The sequence below is a fragment of the Pseudozyma hubeiensis genome, assembly GCF_000403515.1.
Source record: "Pseudozyma hubeiensis SY62 DNA, scaffold: PHS69, whole genome shotgun sequence".
NCBI lineage: Eukaryota > Fungi > Basidiomycota > Ustilaginomycetes > Ustilaginales > Ustilaginaceae > Pseudozyma > Pseudozyma hubeiensis.
This window is the reverse complement of record NW_012133851.1, coordinates 42,721-67,377: the sequence shown is the minus strand read 5'-3', so window position 1 is coordinate 67,377 and position 24,657 is coordinate 42,721. Positions and strand designations below refer to the sequence as shown.

Genomic DNA, 24,657 nt, shown 5'->3' with positions numbered 1-24,657 from the left:
GCTCCACTAGGCGTCGCTCTGTACAGACTGAACTTGTGGACCAAAGCGGATTTCCCCCACGTGTCCTCAAGTGTAGCACCAGCAGCGAGATCGGCGTCGCCCAAGCAATCGAAAGACAAATCGTAGCGAGTGGACGCTGGCGAGAAAAGGAACTTTGTTTCTGAATGTGTACTGGCGCTTGTGTGTGTGTGTTGGTGGTGCTCGACCGCGAGTATAACGCCTGTGAGACCGCCACACCGGTCCGCAATGCACCCTGCAGCAGCACATCGCCAACGAACCCCATCAATGCCACTCTCTCACAACTGAAAAGCGCACAGCCAAGGCTAGAAGAAATGTTCTTTCTTTTTGTTTCAGTGCTGAAAATGATATCATACAATGAGCGCCCGCTCTCATCCTACTCGATGTTATGTTGTTCGATCACATCGTCGATCTTGAGCACCGCCCTCACCAGCTGTGTCGCCAACAGCAGCTGCTGCCTCTTGGAAACCAGCGGGTCAAACACGCGGCAGTTCTTCATGTCGTTGTCCCCCGCGCCCATGCAGTCGATGCCCAACTTGGGGTTCTTCTCCGTCACCTGCCTCGACTTGACCTCGGCCAAGGTCTCGATGGGCGAGTAGCCCGAGTTCTCGGCCAGCGCCAGCGGGATGGCATCCAACGCCGAGGCAAACGCTCGCATCGCGTACTGCTCCAACGAAGCGATCTCGTCCGCCGCCTTGGAGATGGCCACCGAAGCGCAAATCTCGGCGGCTCCTCCACCGTACACGACTCGGTTGTCGACGACCAGGTTTCGCACCACGCAGATGGCATCGTGCAGCGCGCGTTTGGCTTCGTCGATGATCATCTTGTTGGAGCCTCGGACAAAGACGGTGACGGCGCGCGTGTTGGCGCATTCCTCGATGATGAGCATGCGATCGCGCGTGGTACCGAACCCCACTTCGCGGACGACGCCTGCGCGACCGAGCTTTTCGGGTGATAGATCCTCGAATCGTGGCACGATGCGTCCGTTGGTGGCGATGGCGATGAGTTCCAGCTCGGGTCCGCCGACCCATCGGACGGCGGGCAATTCGTGTTGCAGCAAGAGGTGGTTAGCTTCGTCATCGAAACCCCATTGGCAGACGACCAGGTTGGCTCCACAGTCTTTGACGCGCTTGATCATCTCTTCGAACTTCTGTCGTTCGTAGTCCTGCAATTTGCGGTACTCTTCCACCGAGGTAATGTCGAGCTTGTGCTTGGTCTTGGGACGGGGTGGTTCGAAGGGACATGTGAGGATGGCGATCTTGGCGTCTTTGACGACACGAGGCATCTGCGGATGAGACATGTCCTTGTCGATGACGACGCCCTGTACGAGCTGTGTGTCTTCCAATGCGCCTCCCACCTTTCCGTCGACTTTGATCAGCTCGAAATCCACATCGCGTCGCTTGAGGTCTGCTACCGAGAGCACCGAGTCGACGGCGATCTTGGCAAACTTGTCCGAAGCTTTGGAGACGATCTTGGAGCCGAGGCACGTCTTTGCGACCTTCATGAGCTCATCGATGTTGTCCTTGTCGAATTCGACCACGTCGGCGACCTTTTCAAGCTCCTGGACTGCGAGGTTGCAGGCACGCTCGAAACCATCTGCGATACGAATGGGGTGGATGCCTCGGTCAAGCAAAGCCTCGGACTGCTCGAGCAGCGCACCTGCGAGGACGACGACGCCGGTGGTTCCGTCTCCGATCTCGTCGTCCTGACTCTTGCTCAACTCGACGAGCAGTTTGGCGATCTGGTGTTCGAGCTCCATGTTGTTCATGATGGTGGCGCCATCGTTGGTGACTTGGATGTCGCCATCGGGGCTGATGAGGATCTTGTCGAGACCACGTGGACCGAGCGAAGTTTTGAGGATGTTGGCGACCGTCTTGGCTGCCGAGATGTGGTTCTTGATGGCCTGGATGCCGTTGGCACGGGTCTTTTTGCCCTGCTCACGAACGACGATGAAGGGACGACCGTACTCGTCCTGAGCATATGCGATCTGTGGTTCCGCCATCTTGAAGGTAAACTGCTGTGATGGGGGAAAACAGTAGATGACGATCGCTTGTCGACAGGGAGGAGCAGCGTCGAAAAGCTGAGCTGTGCGTGTGTGTGACTTTGTTTCGAGTGTGACTTTTGAGGTTTCTTCTCACGAGTGAAATGCGCACTCCTCAGCAGTCAATCTGCTTTCGTTCGAGTGAAAGTGGCAGGAAGGCCACCGACGCGCGCTCCTCCCGAGGAAAAGTGTTGCTCGCCGCGCTGTGCTTCTTCTTCCATCTTCCACAAGCGCAAGATATACCAAGTGTTAGCATACATGGCCGAACATTTTCTCGAAGAACAGAATAATCTGAGCTACTCACAATTGTGTAAGCAGGTCTTTCGATTTAACAATCTAAAAGGTTTCGGGCAAGATGCACATCCGGGGAAGACGTCCTTTACAGTTCATATGCCTGACCGGCTTATGGTCGTATGGCCACGAGCGAGATGCGGTGCGCGTGTCGTACTGTATCATGGGCGAAGTCATACAAGGTTCTGCAACCAGAAGGAAGCGGTGCTGGCCATGCACCGTCGATCCAAACACTTGGCGGCTGTTCAAATTCCGGCGTATCGCGCTGCAAACGCGATTCAAACCACCTCTGCAGGCAACTGGAATTCCCATTCGTAGCCTCATCAAGGTCTCGAGCGACCTGTAGCAGCAGCAGATGCATCGACCTACGCCGCAGCTGTCTAGATCCACTCGTTGCGTCATGATCCAAGCATGGTGCAAAAGACTCTCTTGCGCCAACACTGCTGCTCGCTGTGAAGGTCTGACGTTGACGATACCTGTCCTTCCATCGAGACTCGATTCCGCTGCTGATGCTGATGCTGATGCTGCCTCGACCCGGTTTGGCAACGCGCCGAGTTAAGTCCGATCCGACCCAAAAACCAAAAACCAAAATGGTTGAACTTTGCTGGTTCAAAACATTCGGGCAGCCACGAAGCCAACGGCAAGCTGGCCATTACGCTGGTTTCGGACAGAGCGATCCGCGCCTTTAGCGGTGAGCGTGTGCTCTCTCGCTTAGCTGCTTGACACGTCGAAGCGAGCCGCGTAAAAGGCAAACCAACACTTTTCTGACCGATCCGTCATCTTTGCGGATGCATCTACAGTATCTCGACTCGCTTGTCTGCGAACACAAGATCGGCATCGCTGATTGACGGAGGGGCACGCGATGCAGATCACAAACAACAAGGCATTCTTTTCGTAGAACCAAAAACACGAGAGAGCCACAACAGGTGTGTCATGTGAGGTGTTGTTTGTGATCAGCAAAATTCTTTTACCGGAATCCATCTCGATCTTTGTAGCGTGGGAAAAAGAATCACAAGTGACAAGCGTGAGGCAAATCAGAGCCGGCCAGCAAAGCACAGTGCAGCACGGCGGCAGCAGCGCCGCGGAGGCTGGGAATCGACATCCACCCAAACCGTCAAAAGCCACCGGCGAGACGGCAGATGCCAGGATTTGGAATGCATAGTTGATCAGCGTATCGCCGTTCCTGTCTCCAGCTTTGTGATCTGCTGACTTGCTGCCTTGCCTCTGCTCTCCAATCCGGCACGCTCTGCAGAGGAAGGGTTCACGCAGAGACGATCGTGTCTGCACGTCGTCCGAGTACCCGTCCGAGGCGTTTGAAACGCGCTGCAGGATGCGCTTCCGATCCTTTCACTGTGAGAGAGTGTGTGTGTTGATCTTTTTCTGGCCTGCGTCAGCCAGTGACCGCGTTCGCGGCAGCGGTCAAGAAGAAGCTCAAGGCAAGCGAGGAAAGTGTCCGAATCAAGGTTAATTTGATGCACACCCACACGCTCGCGCTCTGTTGCGTTTGTGTCATCCTGGGTGTGACGGCGGATTTGCAGCTCGCCCTTCTGGTCACGTCGGATCGAGCCGCTACTTTCCATCGCTTCATCCGACATTGCCCTCCCACCGTCACTGCTTGCCTTCACACCATCACCATCCTTGAACACCCACGCTCTTTTTACATCCTCCTCCTCCTCCCCGTTTTGCGCTTCTCGGCATCAAGACAAGAATGGTTTCGAGCGTCATCTACGACACGGTGGTGTCCGTCATCCCACCACACATCAAGGCACAGACTCCGGTCCACCTGCTGGCATGGATTCCGGGCAAGTCGCCGATCTCGACGCTGCCATCCCTGGTGGCGGCCGTCGTCACCTACCTCGCCGTCATCTTCGGCGGTCGGGCACTCATGAAGAACCGCGCTCCTCTCACCACAAGCATCAAGCTGCCCTTTCTGGTGCACAACTTGGCGCTCACGTTCGGTTCGGGTCTGCTGCTCGCGCTGATGCTCGAGGAGATCATCCCCATCGTCCGTCGCAACGGCATCTTCTACGGCATCTGCGGTGAGGGCGCGTGGACCATGAAGCTCGAGACGTACTACATGATCAACTACTACTTCAAGTACTGGGAGCTCATCGACACGGTCTTCCTCGTCCTCAAGAAGAAGCCTCTTCAGTTCCTGCACGTCTACCATCACTCGGCTACCGCTGTGCTGTGCTTCTCGCAGCTCCACGGCAAGACGTCGGTCTCGTGGGTCGTCATCTGCCTCAACCTGGCCGTGCACGTGCTGATGTACTTCTACTACGCGCTCACGTCACTCAAGATCCCGTGCCCCTGGAAGAAGTCGGTTACTACTGCGCAAATCACCCAATTCGTAGTGGATTTGTTCGTCGTCTATTTCGCCTCGTACAACTATTTCGCCTACACATATTTCCCCAGCGCTCCTCATTGGGGAACTTGCGCCGGTAAGGAGCATGCGGCCTTCTCGGGCATCATCTGCTTGACCAGCTACTTGTTCCTGTTCATCGCCTTCTACCAGAGGACGTATGCCAAGGACAAGGCTCGCAAGGCCGCCGCTGCCAAGCAGAACGGAAAGGCGAATGGCAAGGTCAACGGAAAAGTCAACGGCAAGTCTCATTAAGTTTCCGTCCTGCTGAACAGGCACCCGTTCCAGCATGGTCGATCGTCCAAATCCTCTAGAACCGACCCAAACAGTGAATGGACAGACACTCTCATCCACAAACCGGAACTCAAAATCCCCCCCCAACATCATCCCTGCTTTCATCCTAGAAGCTCTACATCTTGTAAATAGCAAAGTGCTCAATAATCCTCCTTGTACCAACGTTATCTCCCTCTCTATCTGACCGTCAAAACATTTGGGCTGCTCAAAGAGGTCCGTAGAGCTGTTTGGCGTGTGGTGCGTCTTGTTTGGCAGCCGTGAAAGCGAGACATCCGTGCAAGTCTGATGCTTCGAATCATTCTCACAGCGCCCGTCGACACGCAAGCTGATCGCACTCCGCACTCGCACATCCACTCTCCGTTGTTCGCAAACATTCGATTCACACTTAATCTTACAAAAAGTAATCCGGCACCCTTCTCGAGACCAACGGTTCGCCCGCACGCGGAGCAGGGTCGAACTGCAAAAAGGTATACTTGAGGTTCTCGTCGATCTCCATGATGGCGGCCTGGTTGCCGCACCTGTAGCAGTAGTTGGGTGCGGAGAAGATGGTGACGACGTTACGCTCCTGCGACCAGTTGAATCCGTCCATGACGAGTTGATGTGCTCGAGCCACCAGCGTCAAGCCGTTGTTGTGATTGAATGCTTCCGAAATGTCTTGACCAAACGTGTATCCTGCACCTCGTGGTGAGATGCCCCATCCACATCGGTCGTCGGGGTCAGACCAGAGCAGGTCGCACATGGGACCTTCGTGCGGCACTTCTTGAATGCGGTCGATGGATCGAATGTGATCCAGCGTGTCGATCGAGGGTGAGAGACCGCCGTGCAGACAGAAGATCTGTTGTGGAGAGACACGCAAAGAAAAGTCAGCATACACAGTATCGTAAGGTGATGACGCAGTTGCTCCGTCTGTACGTACCTGGTCATCAATCAAGGCGGTCAGTGGGAGATAGTCGAAAAGGTCGGTAAAGTACTTCCACACGTTTGCGTTTCCGTACTTCCTGAGGCACTCGTCGTAGAAGCCGTAGACCTGGGTGATCTGTCGCGATTCATGGTTGCCGCGCAAGATGGTGACACGGTCACGGTAGCGCACCTTGAGCGCCACGAGCAGAGTGACGGTCTCGACCGAGTAGTAACCACGGTCGACATAGTCACCCATGAAGAGGTAATTGGTATCGGGCGAGTTGCCGCCGATGCGGAAGAGCTCTGACAAGTCGTGGAATTGGCCGTGGATGTCACCACATACGGTGACGGGGCAGCGAACGGGTTGTACGTTGGATTCGCCGAGCAGGATCTCGCGCGCCTTGTCGCAGAGACGCTTGATGTCGTTTTCGGAGAGCTGCTTGCACTCGCTGAGATGCGAGATCCACGCATCTTGCTCGGTGATGTCGACCATGATTGTGTTGATGAGGAGGTCTAGGATTCGTCAGAGGAGAAAGGTTTCTGCAAGGTGTGCCAAGAAGTCCAGAGATGATGGCTCGAAGGATCCTAAGCGTGCTCGAGAAGGGTATAGATCTGCGCGGAGAATGCACTCGGCGTACGAAGAAAGCGCAAGGTGCGAGAAGGAGTCACAGTCGAAGGATGCGAAGACGGAGGCGGCTGTGCGAAGTACGTGTCTATGAAGGCGAGCCAAGAGATAAGGAATCGAATTCGAAGGACGTGGACTGACGAATGCGAAGTGCTTTTGGGGGAACGACGAGGTAGTCGTGGTTGAGAGGCGAATGCAAGTCGAGGTTAGATATTTGGAAAAGGCGACCGAAGCAATCACACCCAGAGGATTATGATGGTTGAGATGGATGGTGTCTACGAGTGTTGAAAGTACCACTCACACCAGAAGCAGCAGCGAGCCTCGGCATACGGCGTTGACGGTAACTGACCTCATGAAACGCACTCAGCCAGCCAGCCAGCGCCTTAGCCAGCTAAACAGAAAAGGGGAAGCAGCTCAGCACCACTCAAATCAGCTCTTTGCCTGTCTCTGTGTTTGCTGCACGTCTCGGATTTTGCAACCGCGTCGAGGCGAGCCAAGCAACCTGAGGAGGCTACACTAGCTTGTGGATTTTGTATTCAACCCAGTCAGCTTGACTTGAATTTTGGAAAATCAGATGAATTTCCGAAAAGGCCATTTTCGAAGCGAACGAGGGTGGCCAGTCAGGCGAGGCAGTCAAGTCGCCTTCAGGTTGGTCTAAGCGCGCCCTTTTTCTTCTTGAGCGGTCAGTCAGTCAGTCAGTCACCGCTCTCAAAGCTCTGGCATATCGATCACCTTTCGCAGCCAACCAACCTCTCCAATCACGGCTTAACATCCAGGTCGAAATTCGAATCCCACACGGTTTGGTTTGGACGTTTCGGAATGAGCATCAATCGCATCGCATCGCATCTGAACACTGCACACTGTGTCACACACCATCATTGTCAACCCGCCCTGACCCGCTACTTCTACACCATGTCTCTTCTACGACAGGCTGTTGCGGGAGCATCCCGCTCCAGTGCCGTCCTGCGAACCGCATCGGCGCCAGTTCAACGACACCTCTCCACTTCGCGGGTGGCTGCTTCCAAGGACCCTCAGCTGGGCGACTACCCGGACCTTCCTTTCGTCAGCCAGCAGCAGCGCAAATACTCGCCCAAGTGGTGGGATCCGCAAGAGAAGCGTAACTTTGGAGAGACCGTGAGTCATCATACTTGAACGTCGAACACAAAGGACAACCTCGACTGATCCGTTCTTACTTTTGCTCACAAACAGCCTCACGAGCAAGACGACGTTCTCTCCGTCTGGGCACCCGACGTTCATGCTGTACCTGCTTCTTCGGCGCTGCGTCAGTTCCTGGTTGCCATCGGTGTAGTTGTTCTCTTTGGTTCGACAGTCTATGCTGCTACTCCGGAGAAGCCGGCACTTCCAAGGGTGAGCTTTGCATGTTGCATTTCGCAAGACTATCAAGACCTATCCTCTAACCTCCCGATCCTTCTCAATCTGAACAGACCTATCCCCGAGACGGCCTTGCTACTGAACTTGGAGGCGAACAGGTTGCTGTAAGTTTCACCCATCTAGGAACCTATCACTGCACCGTTGGTCGGAGTCACTCACCCGAGAACTTGTCTTCTTCCCCTACTTTGACATCATACAGGCTCCTAAGGAAGGTGCTTTCAGCGCAGAGGCAGAAGAGGAGGACGAGGATGAAGAGTAAGCGTTGTCATACCGCCAAGTGTAATCCGACTGCGCAATGCTATATCACATCGACCCACATACACACACCTCGAGACGTCGCGCACGGTCATCGACGACAGTGACACCACAGTATGCAGTATCAGTCAAGTGGGAAGGCAGTTCACCTCACAGGCGACGATAAAAATTATCCGGCTACGTGCATCTGTGACCCGGTCGGCCCCTCCCCTTTGCGCTCGAGCATCTACTACGGGGCGAAGGCTGCGCGAGAGAGAGACACAGCTTGAATCTGACCAACAGTCCAATAAGTTTCTGTTCGGAACGAGATCGGTGTTGCCGATACTGTAGATGGAGCGTTCATATTTTCGCTGTGACCTTGTGAATGCGTTCTGTGCTGGAAGCGGTCTGGAGTCGTGAAAGGTCTTTGCACATTGGTGGGCAGCGGGTCAGTGCGATTCGAATCGGTGACGGGCACAGTGTGAAGGCAGGAAGGACGAGTGAACGTGCTTCGCCCCGTATGCTGTCGAGTACTTTTCAAGTGTCTATGTAGGAGCCCTTCCCATCACCACTTGTGCTTTGTTTCGCTGTTCGACGACTTGATCTCCTTGCGTCGTCTTCTCTGATCTGCTCGTTCAAGGCGCACTGTTTGCCCAGTCAGCAAGTGTATGACGCTCACCAAAATGCATACACGGCAAAACGGAACGGTAAGTGCTGGTTTTGGCTGGATTCAAGAGCCGGATATAATGTACAAGGGCTCGTCACGAGTGATGTGAGCTGTAGATGCCGATGGAAGAGCCATCGGAGAGGATGTTGAGTATCGAGTGTCCGACTATGTTGAATCGGCAACTCCTCTTCTTGCTGTTTCTTGATTCCTCTTGACGTTGACGCTGAGTGCCTGCATAAGGACGAGAGGTGAATATCGGTTGAGGCAATAGGTCAGAATGTCACGTTATACGACGGCGCAGAAGCTGTGCAAGCGAACACGTACATGATACAAGACAATCAAGATCATGGTGAGACTGCCGAGCCAGTTGGCTAGCGCGGACAATGTCACGTCGCTGATCATCTTTGCGATTCACGCTGTCGCGATGATGAAGCCGCAGCGAGAAAAGGACGAGTGAATGTGATGCGATGGGGAAAGGAAGAAAGAAGAATGGTGAGGATGGCCAGTGCAGTGGTGCAGTGGTGCAGTCATGCAGTGAGCTGGAGCCATTTTCCGAAATGATTTTCCGGCCGTGAGTGGCTGACTGTTGGACCCTGAATATCGAGCTCTAAGTCCCATTTCACAACTTCGTTCTCTCTCACACCTTCATTGTGCTGCAAGCGCAGTCGCCGACAACGGTCTCATCTCGACGGGGACCTCAAAGTCACCTGTGTTGCGATCGTATCGCAATGGGTCGGCCACGATCATCCCTTGCTCATGCCAAAGCGCGAAAACATGCACGCAGAAAAGCCATCCAACCCGATTCCTTCCTCCTCAAGCACTACAACCTTTTCAATTCTCTCACACGCTACGCCCAGGAAGATTCTGATAACATCTCCTCCCGACCAAAGCGCAAACGCACTACCACGGCAACAAGATCGCCTCCCGCCGACCCACTCAGAACCAATAGGTTGAAGCAAAGATACCCCCTCGGAGACGTATGGAGCTACAGCTGGCCGTTGCCGCTTCCTCAACTACCGGAGCACTCGCAAACACCAAGCGAGAGAGTGGCAGAGATAGTGGAGCGAATGGTGAAGGGTACATTTGATGCAGACTACACCATGTTTCGGTCACCGCAGTGGGCGAGGGATCACAGGATCAGTCAAGATCATTTGGAAAGGATCGTTGTAGATCCCAAGGAGGTGGATGAGAGTGCGACGGCGGCGAAAGCGTTGGTCGAGACGGTCCTGGGAAGGGTCATTGCCGGAGTCAAGAAGGGAGCGATAGGTGTGCAAGGTTCGGGTTCAAAGCATTTGCCGGTAGACGTCTCGTCTCCAGCCGCAAGCTCACACAGGCAGCAGGCAGAACCTACCGGCGCTCATTCCGAGGCTGTCGCTGTCGAGGACCCCGAGCTGGACGAAAGAGAGCTGGAAGAAGAGATGGGTCGAGGCGACAATTACGCCATGGATTGGAGATCCTTGCTGAATTACCTGGAATCCACAGCGGGCACCTCGAAAACCTCGCAATGGAGGAACTGGCATCTGCTCAACGCCATCGCAAAGACCAAACTACGGTGTGAGGAGCTGTTTGGTCAACAGTAGGATTCTGCATGCATTCATCATATATACCCTGACTTTCGTCGTTCAATGCATCATGAAAAAGAGCCAGCTGTATGCTCGGTGCTTGGTCACCTTGGTGTCGAGTGAAAGCCTAAATTCTGTGGGCTCAATTTACGCGACGCGGTGGTGTTGGTGGTGACGCCGCCACGAGACCAACACTTTGTGCACTTCTCTACCCCAAGTTCGAGCTCGATGTTCGTCTTCACCATCCCACTTTATGTTCATCGGTCGACCTTGAGCTGAGCGTATCAACGCAGCTCCGCTATTGAAGCCCTGCTTTCACCCTCACGAAGTCGCCTGCTTGGCGTTTACAGGACGACGACCATCATGACCGTCTCCACCAAACGTCGGGCTTCCTCTTCTTCGTCCGCCGACGACTTTTCACCGTCCCCTTCCCCGGAAGCTTCGGCCTCTAGACCCACCAAGAAAGCCAACCGCTCGGGCGGTACCTCAGCACCATCATCATCGCAAAAGATCGTCCAAGTCCTCGATGCGTCAGACCAAGCACAACACGGTCCCTCACACGCCACCTTGCCCGCACGGATACACGGCCCCACCTATCACAGACCTCTCCTCCTCGATCAACCTTCCGCTATCTCCTCCTTCCTCGAATGGTATCGTTCAATATCCTCGAAACGAGACATGCCATGGCGGGCACCCTACATCGACCCTTCCTCCCACACCGCCACCGATGACCTTCGTTCAGCACTGAAAGTCAGAGCGTACCAAGTCTGGATATCCGAGATCATGCTTCAACAGACCCGCGTCGAGACGGTCAAACAATACTGGTTGAATTGGATGGCCAAGTACCCGACTATCGAGTCTCTTGCAGCAGCTGACGAGGAGGACGTCCTCTCCTCGTGGAGGGGTTTGGGGTATTACAGTAGAGCGACACGGATCCATACTGCAGCGAAAAAGGTCGTCGCCGACCGGGACATGGATGGGTTGTTGCCCGAAACACCCCAGGAGCTGGAGAAGAACGTTCCGGGTGTAGGACCGTACACTGCAGGTGCCATCAGTTCGATCGTCTTTGGAAAACCGGTGCCTATTCTAGATGGGAACGTGGCCAGAGTGTTGGCGAGACAGTTGGGGTTGTACTCGAATCCAAAGGCAAAGGCGACGACGGATTTGATGTGGGCCGTTGCAGCGAGGTTGGTGGTCAAGGCGTACGAGGTGGAGGGGGAGAAGGGCGAGGTTCCGGGGGAGTGGAACCAGGCGTTGATGGAGTTGGGCAGCACGGTGTGCACGCCGACCAAGCCGGGGTGTGGAGAGTGTAGGATCAGGCCGTCGTGCAGGGCGTATCACGAAGCTGAGGCTGATGCAGTCAGGGGCAAGAAGAAGCAGAAGCCGGCGGAGTTGGTGGATATCGAAGATCTCTGCACCTACTGCGAACCGATACCTTTCGTCGAAGAAGAGTCACCCAACACTGCTTTACAAGACAAACCGAATCAAAAGGCTATCAACAAGCTTCGTCAAGCCACCCTATCCTTCGACATGCCCTCCTCCAAACCTAAACCGCTGCCAACATCCTCCCCAGCTTCCACCTTGCCAATGCAACAAGCGATCGAAAAGCACATCACCAAGTTCCCCATGAAGCTGGAAAAGAAGAAGATCCGTACCGAAACATGTCTCGTCTGCATCATCCTCCGACCCTCGGGCGAATTCTTGCTCGAACAACGACCGTCCACAGGGTTGCTCGCCAGCATGTGGCAGTTCCCATCGCTCACGCTCTCGACCACCTCTGCTTCCGCATCCACCTCGGACGACACTCTGACCCTCCACCCTGACGAATCCATCCCCGATCTGATCGATACCTTCGTCTCCTCTCTCCTTCCCAACACGGTTCCTAAAACCAAAGCGAAACTGGCTTCGATCACGCATCTCTTCTCGCACCTGCACCTCACGATGCACGTCTACAAAGTTGTTCTTCCCGCCAACGCAGCCCTCGTCAAGTCTCAAAAGCAGCCGTCAGCCGCCGCGGTAGGGGAAAAGAAGAAAGACTTTGGTAGCAGCCTCGGCTGTTCCGCGTCCAGAAGATGGGCAACCGCAGAGCAGGTGGAAGCGGAAACCATGGGTACCGGGATGCGAAACTGCTGGTTGACACTACAGTCGCAACAGCGGACCAAGAGAAAATCATAGATGAATGTTGTGTGATTCTGCTTAGAAGTACATGAAGGTTTGCGCAATGCTTTTCGAAAGTTTTCGGGCGGACCGAAGACGGAGGTGTTGTGAAAAAAAGTGTTTGAATGCATCTTAATCACGTTTTCAAGATTGAGCTGCTGGTATGGCGATCCCTTGCTTGAGCTCTTCCGGAACCGGAGAAGGAAAGCCATCCTGTAGCAAGGAAGGCAAGATCCAACTCTGGAAGAATTTCGACGCTTCCGAGGCGCCCTTCTGATGGTAAATGGCACCTACCAGTGCCTCGACTGCGACACCTCGAACCTTGAACAATCCCGTCTCCCTAGGCCCAACCTGACCATCCGACACGGCAGGTGTCCATCGCATGACCTTTTCCAGACCGAGCTGCCTGCCGACCTTGTCGCCGAGTCTATGTGTTGTGAGAATGGCGTCGACGCCGGTGGGCGATTCGAGCAGACGGTTGATGTAGTTGTGCGCGGCGTCGCCTTTGGTGGTGGTTTGCAAGCGAGCGTGCAGATAGAGCGTCGCAAAGAGCTTGAGCGTTCTACGACCGACGAATGCGAGTCTGCGGTTGTGACCTTCTCGTGCATTGAGATAGGATTCGTGCGTCACTGCTCGAAGCGCGAGCTCTGGGTTGGAACCGAGCAGATCTGAGGATGTTGAGGAGAATGGTGGAGAAGAGAAATGCGAGAGAACGTCCTGACCTGTGATGCTGGTACCGAGCGCAGGAGACGAACGATGACTGCCACCTCTTGTAGACAAGGGCGAGGTTGAAGCTGCTGAAGTTGAAGAAGAGGCGGTGCTGGGTGCTGCCGAGGCGAATCGTCGCACGGAGAGCGGAGATGGGGACACAACGGCAGCGGTGGGTGTCAGGGTGACGCGACTTGAGGATCCTACTGCGCTAGTCTGAGAGGCTGTTCGGGAGCTGCGTGCTAGCTCCCGAAGCGATGCTTGGGCACGACGAGCCGCCATGATTGGAACGATGAACCGGGGTAGCCTTGCCCGAGTGACAGCTGGCACCAGATTGGAATTGAGGAAGTAGGCTTCGTTCGGCGGGATACTCTTTTCAACGCCTGAGTCTCCGCTTTTCAGTGGTTGACAAGCTCGTGTGTGTGGTCCGAAGAGTGAGTGACGATGGTTCGGGTAGAAGAGGATCGAATGTACAACAGTTACGTTGATGTTGCATCCTTTTTCCACTTTTTTTGTCCTTTCTTCTCAGCCAACTCGGCACCGACAAGTTTCGTACGGAAAATCAAGTTGGCCTGCGAGAAGAATTGCAAAAATTACTGCCGCTCACCAACACGCTTTCTCTCTTCGCAGAACGCGCAGTTTTGCGCGCTGCAGTGCAGTCCATCCTGGAAAACTGGAAGACTCAAACGACAGCCGCCTGCGCCTCTCAGCCTGAGCAAGCAAAGCAGCACAAGCGACTGAGCCCCTTTGACATTTTTGCATTGCAATTGCTGCAGCGCCATCTCGAATCTCTTCCATCATCTCTCGCTTTGTTCTTTCCTCTTCATCCTCGATAACGGCTTCGACACAGCATCGCAGCATCGCGCCATCTACAAAGAAGCCACAGTATTGCGTAGATCACACATTACAACCCAATAGCCACACTCGTACCTACACCAAGCACACACTTACACGCACACGCATCATGGCTCCGGTTGCGGCACCTTCCACCAGCCAGCCTGCAGGCGGCAAGCCCATGAACTGGGCAGACGAGTTCGACGAGCCCGTAGATGGCGATGCTCCCCGTATTGAGGAGCGTGACGAAGGCAACGGTGTCAAGGTTGTCATCGAGTACCGAACCAACCCCGACGGCAAGAAGATCAAGATCACCCGAAGGGTCAAGAGGACCCTCGTAAAGACAAAGGTCAACCACGAAGTCGCCGAACGCAAGACTTGGACCAAGTTTGGCCAGGAGAAGGGCAAGGTCGCCGGTCCTCACTCTGCCACCACCACCATCGGCGAGAATGTTGTCCTTAAGATGTCTGCAGGCAACAAGACCGCCGAGCCCGAGGTCGACGACATGGACAAGATCAAGCAGCAGCTCGCCAACAAGCGTATCGTCTGCCGACTCTGCAAGGGAGACCACTTCACCACAAAATGTCCCTACAAGGACACGCTCGAGGCCATTCCAGGTGCTGGTGCCGACACTCCCGAAGGCGCTGATGGTTCCATGACGCCTCTTGCTGCAATGGACCCCACCAACCCCGCCGTCGCTGCGAGTGCAGGTGGCAAGTACGTTCCTCCCAGCATGCGCAGTGGCGCAAAGGGTCCCGGCGAGAAGATGGGCGGCCTCGGAGGCATGTCCAGAGACGACTTGCCTACGCTGCGTGTCACCAACCTTAGCGAAGACGCCGACGACGACGATCTCAGGGAGCTCTTCATGCGCTTCGGCCGCGTCGTGCGTGTATACGTCGGCCGCGACCGCGAGACGGGCATCTGCAAGGGTTACGCTTTCGTCAGCTTCGAGAACAGGGAGGATGCCGACCGCGCAAGGCAAAAGGTCGACGGTCGTGGTTACGACAACCTCATTCTCAGCTGTCAGTGGTCGCTCCCTCGTGGAGAGCGCCCTTGATCGTCCGCAGATGTCGTCGTGTTCATTCTCCATTTCAAAAGAGAGTCGCTCATGCGCAGCTACGAGCCCCGCGCGCCTACTCTCATTTCGCACACTCTTGTACATTTAGGTTTTTCCCCTCCAGCAACACTGGTCTCTCCTGCTGCTCATCTTTCGCTGTGCTGTCTGTCGTGCGAACGCATCATGTCAACCTTTCGAAGAGACTTTTGAAGGCGGGACACAAGATCAGAGGCAGGATATCAGGTTGGCATGAATGTGAGACAAGAACAGGAAGACAAACGACACCGTGGCTGGAAGGCAGATCCATAGGGAGCTGGTGCATCTAAGTGTTGAACCTGTTTTGCGCAGATGGCCGAAAGTAGTCAAGAGATGATGATTAGTACCGATGACGCCTTTGAACGGATTGCCGGATGTGCTCTTGCATCCTGCAAAGTATACTCACTTGCGGTTCTGGTTGGGACCGAACAGATCGAGTCGGATCTCGGGAAGCATGCGGTCTTCGAGAAGACGAAGACGCTCGTCGAGCGTGTTGTTGATGGTGATCTTTCCAGCGTGACCTGCGAGCAGCACGCCTCCGGCGCTGTCCTTGTCGAGACCTTCCTGAACAGTGACGCTGGTCGACTTGCCCGATTTCTCCTTAAAGTCCCTTTCGGCCTGCTTCGCGGCATCCTGGGCGATCTGCACGTCGTTCGACTTTACTGTGACGGTCACCTTGGACTCCATGAGTTGAAGCAATCCCTGGAGGATGAGCTGAGCCAAAAGCGACTTGTACTTTTCCTGATCCTTTGCAATGTCGTCGAGCTTCTCTCGTGCAGCGTCAAACAGAGACTGGAGGTGCTGTTCACGAGTTTGGAGGATCTTCAATCGTGACTTGTTGGTCTGGTTCGACTGAGCACTGTAGAGAGCAAACAAAGCCAGAAAGGAAGGAAACGGTCAGTGATCTTCGAAAGCATCTCGAGGATCGATGCGAATCGCACTTACATCTTCTGAGCGGTCTCGGCCTGCTTTGTCTTCTTTTCGTGTTGCGCGTCAATGTTGATAGCCTCCTGACGAACGATCTTGGCCTTCTCGATGGCAAACTCTTCGTCGGCCTTGATCTGGATCTCGCGAGCCTTTTCGACTGCTTCTTGTTTGATGAAGGCCACCTGCGATCATAGAGGGAAATGCATTCAAGTCAAGTCAGAATGGTGAGCTTACCGGGTGATCAACATCGGTGCAGTATTCGATGTAGCTGCGATTTTCTTGTGAGGTAAACACCTACCATCTTCTTCATCTCGGAGAGAACCTCCTCATCGTTCATGGGTCTGCTCGACATGGTGACTGTGGATTGCGCCTCGAGCGTAGAGTCTTGGCGGGCAGGTTCGATGTGTGACGATGATGCTCTGGGTCCTGCGTCGATTGGAGGCGGAGATGCTGCCCTTTGTCTGACTTCTAGTGATCCAATGAGTGGTGCAGAGCGTGTGATGTATAGTGAGAGGGAAGAAGTGACAATCAGTTCGGCTGACCCGATGAGCTGCACTGATTAGAAGCGTGCTTAGGGGCTGCAGTGTCCAACTGCTCAAAATGGGAGCAAACCAACGCACGCGCCAAGCAGAAAGCCAGACCCAAATGCTTTCCCACACGCACAGCCAAAATTCAGCCAATTCCAACTCTGGCTTTCTCACGGTGCACCGATCGGAGCCGAGCCCAAAGTGGAGGAAAATAGCGCGTTCTAGTGCCAAAGAACAAAACACACACACTCAACTCCTCGTTTTGGCACAACACCTTCATTGACCTCATCCTATCCGCACTTCCACACTGACCTTCACCCGCCGCTCGATACCCGCAGGCTCAGTGCAACAGTTCGGTACGCTACCTCTGCTCTCTGACGATCATCCCTGATCGCGAAACCACCGATTGCATCTGCTACGGAAGTTTCTGTGTTCCGCACTTGCCGCCATGTCAGAAACGAAAGCTGAGCTGGCTCAAACCGCCAAGCCAGAAGTCGATCAGCCTGGCGAGGCGCGACCTCCATCATCTCCGCAGCAGCAGTCATCCTCTCCGCAGTCCCCTCCTGCGGCTTCCACCTCCAGAGCGGTGACAGCCAAGGAGCCAGTCCAACCTTCAGACGACACCACTTCGCGTCGCAAGAGAGAACGCGAAGGCAGCCTCGAACCTTCGCAGCTTACGCCTTCCCGAGCGACCGAAGCCATACCTGCCAAGAAGAACCGAGTCGAGGACTCCCTCCAGGAGGAAGATGACGACGACACCGCAAGCCACGTAGCCGAAACCGAGAAAGTCGGCCAGATCCGCAAGAAGGTGGACGAGTTGAGCACAAAGGAGCTCGAGCTCAGGTCTGCTGTATCTGCAACGGATCCCGCTTCGACTACTTCTTCAGTGACGACCAAAGAGAAGGTATCTTCCGAAGAAGCCGTCCCCAAGGCCGCCGCGCCGTCGGGATCGGAGCCGAAAGTGGCGGAAACACAATCTATCAAGCCGTTGCAGGACCCGCCAGCACGAACCCAGCCGACTTTTTCCTCTTTCAGCTCCAAGTCTTCACCCTTCAGCTCCGTGCCCTCCTCTTCTGGATCCTCATCCGCTTCCTCCAGCAAAGGCGGCTTCTCTGCTTTCTCCGCTAAAAACTCTTCACCTCTTGTAGGAGCAGGCATCCAGCCTAGCACCCTCGGCTCAAGCATCGGCGGTCACCACGAGGGCAACGGCTCCGCTTCACCACTTTCATCCGCACCTTCCAAGCCTATCGCCAAGGGCTCGTCATTCGGTTTTGGTGCCTTCGCGGGCGCTAGCCCGCTAGCAAAGCCAAAAGCTGACTCTCCTGCCGCCGCCTCCGAAAAAGACTCCGACAAGTCGCAATCCACCGACGACAAGGCAAGCTTCACACAGAAACTCCTCAGCCATGACAAAGACGCTTCTGCTGCTTCCGACTCCAAGACGAAGCCACTGCTCGAGACTCCTGAGGCTGAATGTAAGTTTCTCGCAACACGCGGTTACCCCGTTTCCGCTAATGTGACATTCCACTCATTTCATGACCTTTTTGTTCCTTCTTCTTTAACAGCAAAAACTGGCGAGGAGGACGAGGAAAGCATTCACAGCATTCGTGCCAAGCTATACACCATGGCAGAAGACCAATCTTGGAAAGAGCGAGGTACCGGAACGCTTCGTGTCAACATCCCCAAGAGGTCTTCAGAGAAACGTCCCGCACGTCTCGTCATGAGGGCAGATGGCATTCTCAGAGTCATCCTCAACGTACCCCTCTTCAAAGGAATGAAGTGCGAGCTTCACGAAAAGTTTGTTCGCATCGTGGCTTTGGAAGAAAGCAAGCCAGTCCACTACGCTATCAAGGTAAGTGCTCTCTGCGTTTTCTCGCTTGACGGACTTCGACGACACTGACTTCTCCCGATGTTTCTGAACACATCAGCTGAGCAACCCAAACAACGCAGCAGCACTTATGGACGTCCTCGACGAGTTTGTCGTCTCCGAAGACAGCACTTCGCACGCATAAACTCTGGCACTCTTGTACGCCGCCAAAAACGACACGCACCGAACGTCGTCAATTGATCCGTGAGCAATCACAGACACACTTGCAACTGACCGTTCGATTGTGTCTGCCCGTGCGAGAAAAATATCGGCTCAGTTCTGCAGTGGGATCCATCTTAGCACGTGCTTCGTGCTGCTTCGTCAAGGCAATCGCGGCGTAAGTTATCAAACGCATTGGAACCAAGATTGCGATTCCTGAGCGAAGTTATGGTTCTGGTCTAAAAACATGATCGAGTTGACGACACTATGGGGATCAAAGATATGATGCACGGCAAGAAGCTCACGGAGGCAACATTACTTGGCCATCTCCTCCAAGGCATCGAGCAGCGCCGCTGCACTCCACGCCTGAGTTGCGCAGGAGTCCGAGCAGTGGGCGCCGTCAGCGTTGGTGAGCTCGGGAAGACCGGCCCAAGGCGAGGTGCGGATGTGTTTTCGGTGCTCGAGCATCATGCTGTTGATGCGGTGGTTGAGCACCGAGCGCTCGACACCTGCCTTTGCGCCAAAGATGGCCACAGCGCGCAGATAGTATCCGCGCAGCCAGACCCACTCGGGTCCGTTGTGGTAGTTCCATCCGCACGAAGTGGCAGGATCGTCCGTGTCGAGCTGGTTGTAGTTTGGACGGTAGTTCCAGTCAGACGCATCGAGCGTTTTCATACCGAGAGGTCCGACGAGAACTTCGCGAGCCTTGTTGAGAGCGTTCATGGCGTGCTCGGGCTTGAACAGCTCAGGTGCAACGCACATGGCGATGGGGAAGTTGGAGCGGAACTGATAGTCGGCCCATTCGCGACCCTTGGACGAGCCGTAGACGTCCTTGTAGATTCCGCGACGGTTGACGAGCTTAGTGTCGACGTCGTACAAGCCATCTTCGCTGGCATCGACTGGAATGTAGTAGGCGTGCTCGAACGACTTTTGCAACAGTTCGGCCCATTCCTCGTAAGTAACGAGCTTCTTTTGCCCCTTGACAGTCGCCTCCACGCCCTTGGCCTCCTTCCAAACTCCCTTCTTTTGCAAATCGGCGACCCAAGAGAGGGTGCTCTTCAGCAGTGCAGTGATCTCGATGGCAGCTCCGTTACGAGGAGAACCTGGAACACCTTTATTGCCGGCCTTCGAGGAAGATCCATTCTTGTCCTGCCACGTTCCGCAATTGTGCTCGTTGCCTCCAAAGATAATACCGCTCTCCCAGTCGACGTCGACATCGATGTTGAATCCCTCCGTGTGCATGTCGTTGTCGATAGCTGGTCCAGCATTGTACTCGCGGAAGTGAATGCCTGACGCATGACGTTGCAAGATTTCCTGGATGAGCTCAGCTACAGAACTCTTGTGGGCATAGGCCTTGGGATCGTCCCATGGGACCCATTCGTCGTCGAGTGGGAAGCGACGGGCGACCTTCTCGCTCAAGATGGCTTCACCGTTCGGCACCATCTTGGTGTAGTCTTGCACATTTTGAGCAAAGAACCAAGGGCCATCTCGGCAATTGTATCGGGGCGTCTTGCCAGAATCGAGCAGATTGGGAATCATGCCATGCTTCAGCGTCGAGCCGAAAGACAGGATGTGCTCTCTCGCATGCTCAAACATTCCAGTGACCAGGTAGAGACCACGGAGGGAAATGAAGACATCGCGACCCCACAATCTGGCCCAAGAGGCAGCAAAGAAGGGCAAACCTGCGGCCATGGAAGCTACCTGCTTGTCTGGCCACAACGAAGCCGACTTTACCACGCCGTTCATCTGCACAGAGCAGAGGGCAAGCGCCTTGATGAAGTCGTGACCGTCCTTGATGATAGGTGACATTCGCGACAGAGCCTTTCGAACGGCAGCGTCGTAGGCCGCCTTCATGACCAGAGCAAAGTACTTGGGACGCATGAAGTTCGGGGCAGTGTCCCTGATGAGGTCGAAGCGCTGCGACAACCACTTGGCCGGCTCGGCCAATCGAGGCAGAACGTTGGTCTGCTTGACGAGCCTTTCGTGCACGTAGTCGAGAGCCCATGTGCCATCACGAAGATGAGCGCAGAGAGGATGGCCGAGGTCGTTCGATTGGATAATGGGACGCAGCATAGCCATCCAACCTTCGAGACCACAGTAGACGAGAGCGTCGCTGTTCGGAATGGTGTAGACACCATCACCTCCCTCTGTGACATCCTTCTCCTCGCCATCAGCGCGGTAGAGTACCGCATTGAGATCGACGAGGTCGAGGTTGGCCATCGCCTCGTCTGCTCCCGAGAGACACTGAGAGTCAATGTCACGGTCGATGTTCTCCATTTCGGTTGTGAAGAGCATGACGCTACCAGGCGGGAAGAAGTCGGGAACTACAATCTCGGAGTATCGCAGACGACCGTTGTCCTGGGTCACACGGACCTCCGGCTCGGCGAGGTCGACGAGCTTGGAAGGAAGTCCATCGAGATACTTGTCATCCTTGGCGACATCGGTGCTGGTAACCTCGAGAGATTTGCCGAGGATGTAGGTGACGCGCGTGCGATCGAGCTTGAAAGGGCCGGCCTGTCCGCGGTCCTTGGAGCCTTTGTGGAAAGCAGTGTGCGCGAGGCAGACAAACCCGCGATGCGTCTGCGGATGGACGCGGTGCATCAGCAGGTAATCACTTTCCTGATGGACGTGTCCCTCCGTGTAGCCGCTGCGAACCATCTCGACGTGCAAATGATTGACGACCCGCTTGATGGAGCCGATGCCGCTGTCCTCTGGATTGCTGATCGGACGATAGAGACGACTCTCCTGCACCACGTCGAGTGTCTTGGGGTAGAGATCGTCGAAACCTTTGGTGCTTCCGATGGCGGACCACGAGAAGGCGACGAGAGCACCCATCGTGATGGCATCCTCGGTGGTGCGCTTCATTGTGGGCGTCTCGTTGTCGTGAGTCACGTCCATGAAAAGTGCATGGGGGCTGGAGCCGCTCAGCTGCTCCACGAGGCAGTCGGCGTCCTTCAAGTTGGCCTCGGGCAACGAGATCTTGGCTGCGGTGGTGAGACAGGCACCGTCCATGGATCCGATGGGCTTGTTGACACCGAATCGGTACAGCAGTCGACTCTCTTCCTTGGGGTCATGACCGTTCTCCATTTCACGGATGAGCGAGTTGATACCGAGACGGCTGACAAAGTGCACATCCATCTCGGCGCTACCTGTGAAGAGCTCGGCGCAGACGTAGAGGTTTGGGTTGACTCTTCTGGCGATGTCGAGGAAGTGCTCTCCGACGTGGATCGGCGTCGAGTGGCAGTTGTCGATTCGAATAGCATCGAAATTGGAGGCGAGCAGCTTGGTGTACTCTTCCATGTGCTTCCACAGGTACGGCGAATCTTGCGGACCGGACCCGTATCTGAGCTTGACGCAGTCGCCCCAGACAATGAGCTCACGTCTGAGGTAGACACGCGACTTGTTCGAGGCAAAATCCTCGAGTGGGTTGGCTGCCCAAATCCATCCGTTGTTGGCGAGAGAGAGCTCCTTGGCATCGCGACCAGCTGCGCTAGGGTGCTTGGGATCCAGTCTAGTGAAGTAGGGCTCGAAGAATGGGTTTTTGGGCGAAATTTTTCCGAGCTGTGGGCCGTTAGGGTCGAGTCTTGTGAACTTGAGACGACCCTCGAGGTTGCTCAGAATCGCTTTGACATCATCGTCGTATGTAGAGTAGTAGGAAGCGTTGACCTCGTCGATGACCTTGGCAAAGGAATTGATCGATTCCTCAGCATCGGTCAGACCGAGATCGGATCGGAAGACTCGAAGAGCCTCCTTGACGTCAATGGTGGTGGCGAATCGGCCCGCGAGCGTCAATTCATTCTGCACGGCAGATGCTCGGATCTTTTCGGCGGCAGCCTTGAGACTGGTCTGGGTGGCATTCTTGGAGGCGGAAGAAGCTTCGCTGGAAGAAAGTGCAGCTTCGAAGCTTTCCTTGGCCGCCTTGACGTCAATGACATAATACTGCCAGAGGTTGAGGGGGCTGACAGCGTGCTGCTTGACGGCGTCGATGAGCTTGGCGACGTCTGCATCGGATTTGATCTCTTCTGGAATACCGTAGTCCTGCAGGCGACTGTTGAGCTTCAAGAGTGCCTTTTCGAGTTCATCGGCAGGCTGAAGATGTGGAGAATTGGCGGGACTGTATGCTGCATCGGGGTGGTCGTTGAGCCATTCGCTGTTGTGTGCAGTGTGATTCCAGACGACGTCGCTCATGCTGAGCAGGCCATGCTTGGACTTCATGTCTTTCAACACTGCCGTGAGCTGCTTGATGCGCTCTGCTTTGTGCTCAGGACCCTGAATCTGCGTCGGGTAGAGATCGTTGGAAAAGTCGTGCTGGTCGCCGATGGAGTAAGGGCTGTTGCTGGCTCCGCGCACATTGAGTGGCGGGAAGTGAATCATGTTGTATCCGGCATCGCGGGCGGAATCGAGATGGACGCTCCATTCTGCGAGAGGACCTGCCCACTTAGAGATGAGCGTCTGGAGGACGATGCCGTCAAGGGCGAGGAAGTCTTCCTTGCCCGTGATAGCACCGCCACCCTGCTTGGAGGAAAGAGCTTTTCCATCATCGCCAAGGATGGGCTTACGCACCGCTACGTTGAGGATGGGATCGACGTTGAAGTAACCGCTCTTGCCCCTCTTGCGTGCTGGCTTTTGCTCTTTGCTCTCAAAGAGGTCACCAGCTGCCTTGTCGTTTTCGTCGGTGGTGTATTCCACGTAGAACTCGAAGACACCGGCCGATTTGATGAGGAGGTCGACTCGATTTGCCGAAGAAGCGGATGAAGCAAAGGGCGTCTTTTCGAAGGAGGTACGCTCAAATGTACTCCGCTTGTTGGAATAGTTGGTCCACAGGTAAGCATCGCTAGATGCCGTAGCGCCAGCTTCGATGGAGAAGCGGAGGACGTAGGGCTGCACGGGAGCAGGAAGTCTTATGTAGGACCTCTGCTCGTCGGGACTTCCATCCTGCTCGAGGACGAGCTCGTACACCTTGACTGGCTCGACGCGGCTCTCAGAGCCGTGCCCGTTGGTAGTCACCTTGGTGGACGACATCGAATTGGGTATGCACCGAGATACGAGGGCTTGAGAAACGTATCAAGGGCGAAAATCCGGTGGGAGGAGAGATGGCGGGGGCCAGTAGTGAGAGGAGGAGGAAGGATAAGGTGGTGTGGAGAAAGAGTCTCAAGATCGCAATCGAGACGTTGCGGGAAGAAGAAGGCGAAGAGGGCAGGTGACTGAATCCAGTGTACAATCATCAAACAGCATGTACGAGATTGAGGCAATCTCGCTTGCGCTGAAATCGAACGGGTCCTGCGAGTAGTGTTGCGATTGCCTTGTGTGATCTTCGCGAAGATCCGAAATCGATAGGCCAGCAACATCGCGCGGGCCTCCACAATCAGCGTCACGAATTCGCGGGTCTGACTGGCAAGAGGCAGTATGCCAATTTCCACCCCCGCATGCATCTGGCGAGGGACGCTCAGCCAGCCAGCAGCTCCAGCAAGCATCAGTCACCTCCCACGCTTCTGCGCCCGGGGCGGTACATCCGATTTTCTCGACGAAGCGTCCGAAGGGTTGCGACACCTGGCCAACGGAGGGCTTCAGAAAGCCTCCTTGGCACCATGCAAGCCAGGAAGCCTCGGATCGTCCAAGATCGGCGTGGCTTCGCGCGTTGGCTCGAAGGAGCGGTCCACGAAAATCCTGCAGACCCACATGCACGCGCCGTCATCACACATGCCTTGTAAATAAACCAAGCTGTGGGTGCGTCTGCTTGGTTCGTGAGCGGGCACTCCGCAATCCTGTTCCGGTCTATGTTCTAATACGAGTGCGTGCATGCCGTCATCCCTCCTGTGCAGTGCGATGGTGACGATCCATCGGTCCGTATGCTGCATGCTGTTTGACAGCTCCAGTCGAGGCTTATCTTCCCTATCCTGGGACCTGCCCGTCGAACCGACCTCGAACGGTGTCAGCCTCTCTTGACGCACCTGATGCGCTCCTACGATCCCACGCGCGCGGCAAGCATCAGCATCGGCGGT

General features: G+C 55.1%; 11 protein-coding genes across 11 annotated transcripts; 5 read left to right on the top strand and 6 right to left on the bottom strand.

Annotated features, from left to right (window-relative positions):
- Positions 1-394: 394 nt before the first annotated feature.
- Positions 395-2,020, bottom strand: PHSY_007237 (hypothetical protein; the record flags this gene model as incomplete). The annotated part of the gene is made up of 1 exon (XM_012337831.1): positions 395-2,020. One exon carries the CDS (start codon positions 2,018-2,020, stop codon positions 395-397), a length of 1,626 nt encoding a protein of 541 aa, XP_012193221.1.
- A 442-nt stretch (positions 2,021-2,462) lies between these two features.
- Positions 2,463-2,711, bottom strand: PHSY_007236 (COP9 signalosome complex subunit 6; the record flags this gene model as incomplete). Its single annotated transcript, XM_012337830.1, has 1 exon — positions 2,463-2,711. One exon carries the CDS (start codon positions 2,709-2,711, stop codon positions 2,463-2,465), a length of 249 nt encoding a protein of 82 aa, XP_012193220.1.
- Positions 2,712-4,058: 1,347 nt separating this feature from the next.
- On the top strand, positions 4,059-4,967 carry PHSY_007235 (likely fatty acid elongase; the record flags this gene model as incomplete). Its single annotated transcript, XM_012337829.1, has 1 exon — positions 4,059-4,967. The coding sequence occupies one exon, from the start codon at positions 4,059-4,061 to the stop codon at positions 4,965-4,967; it is 909 nt and encodes a 302-aa protein (XP_012193219.1).
- Positions 4,968-5,397: 430 nt separating this feature from the next.
- On the bottom strand, positions 5,398-6,399 carry PHSY_007234 (hypothetical protein; the record flags this gene model as incomplete). The annotated part of the gene is made up of 1 exon (XM_012337828.1): positions 5,398-6,399. One exon carries the CDS (start codon positions 6,397-6,399, stop codon positions 5,398-5,400), a length of 1,002 nt encoding a protein of 333 aa, XP_012193218.1.
- Positions 6,400-6,584: 185 nt separating this feature from the next.
- On the top strand, positions 6,585-10,404 carry PHSY_007233 (hypothetical protein; the record flags this gene model as incomplete). Its single annotated transcript, XM_012337827.1, has 6 exons — positions 6,585-6,611; positions 7,462-7,665; positions 7,741-7,899; positions 8,123-8,178; positions 8,798-8,864; positions 9,643-10,404. The coding sequence occupies 6 exons, from the start codon at positions 6,585-6,587 to the stop codon at positions 10,402-10,404; spliced, it is 1,275 nt and encodes a 424-aa protein (XP_012193217.1).
- Positions 10,405-10,749: 345 nt separating this feature from the next.
- Positions 10,750-12,561, top strand: PHSY_007232 (A/G-specific adenine DNA glycosylase; the record flags this gene model as incomplete). The annotated part of the gene is made up of 1 exon (XM_012337826.1): positions 10,750-12,561. The coding sequence occupies one exon, from the start codon at positions 10,750-10,752 to the stop codon at positions 12,559-12,561; it is 1,812 nt and encodes a 603-aa protein (XP_012193216.1).
- A 126-nt stretch (positions 12,562-12,687) lies between these two features.
- On the bottom strand, positions 12,688-13,533 carry PHSY_007231 (likely mitochondrial ribosomal protein; the record flags this gene model as incomplete). Its single annotated transcript, XM_012337825.1, has 1 exon — positions 12,688-13,533. The coding sequence occupies one exon, from the start codon at positions 13,531-13,533 to the stop codon at positions 12,688-12,690; it is 846 nt and encodes a 281-aa protein (XP_012193215.1).
- Positions 13,534-14,266: 733 nt separating this feature from the next.
- Positions 14,267-15,142, top strand: PHSY_007230 (eukaryotic translation initiation factor; the record flags this gene model as incomplete). Its single annotated transcript, XM_012337824.1, has 1 exon — positions 14,267-15,142. The coding sequence occupies one exon, from the start codon at positions 14,267-14,269 to the stop codon at positions 15,140-15,142; it is 876 nt and encodes a 291-aa protein (XP_012193214.1).
- A 438-nt stretch (positions 15,143-15,580) lies between these two features.
- On the bottom strand, positions 15,581-16,442 carry PHSY_007229 (hypothetical protein; the record flags this gene model as incomplete). The annotated part of the gene is made up of 3 exons (XM_012337823.1): positions 15,581-16,037; positions 16,124-16,287; positions 16,404-16,442. The coding sequence occupies 3 exons, from the start codon at positions 16,440-16,442 to the stop codon at positions 15,581-15,583; spliced, it is 660 nt and encodes a 219-aa protein (XP_012193213.1).
- A 638-nt stretch (positions 16,443-17,080) lies between these two features.
- Positions 17,081-18,641, top strand: PHSY_007228 (hypothetical protein; the record flags this gene model as incomplete). The annotated part of the gene is made up of 3 exons (XM_012337822.1): positions 17,081-18,104; positions 18,195-18,481; positions 18,558-18,641. The coding sequence occupies 3 exons, from the start codon at positions 17,081-17,083 to the stop codon at positions 18,639-18,641; spliced, it is 1,395 nt and encodes a 464-aa protein (XP_012193212.1).
- A 329-nt stretch (positions 18,642-18,970) lies between these two features.
- Positions 18,971-23,677, bottom strand: PHSY_007227 (likely glycogen debranching enzyme; the record flags this gene model as incomplete). Its single annotated transcript, XM_012337821.1, has 1 exon — positions 18,971-23,677. The coding sequence occupies one exon, from the start codon at positions 23,675-23,677 to the stop codon at positions 18,971-18,973; it is 4,707 nt and encodes a 1,568-aa protein (XP_012193211.1).
- Positions 23,678-24,657: the final 980 nt, after the last annotated feature.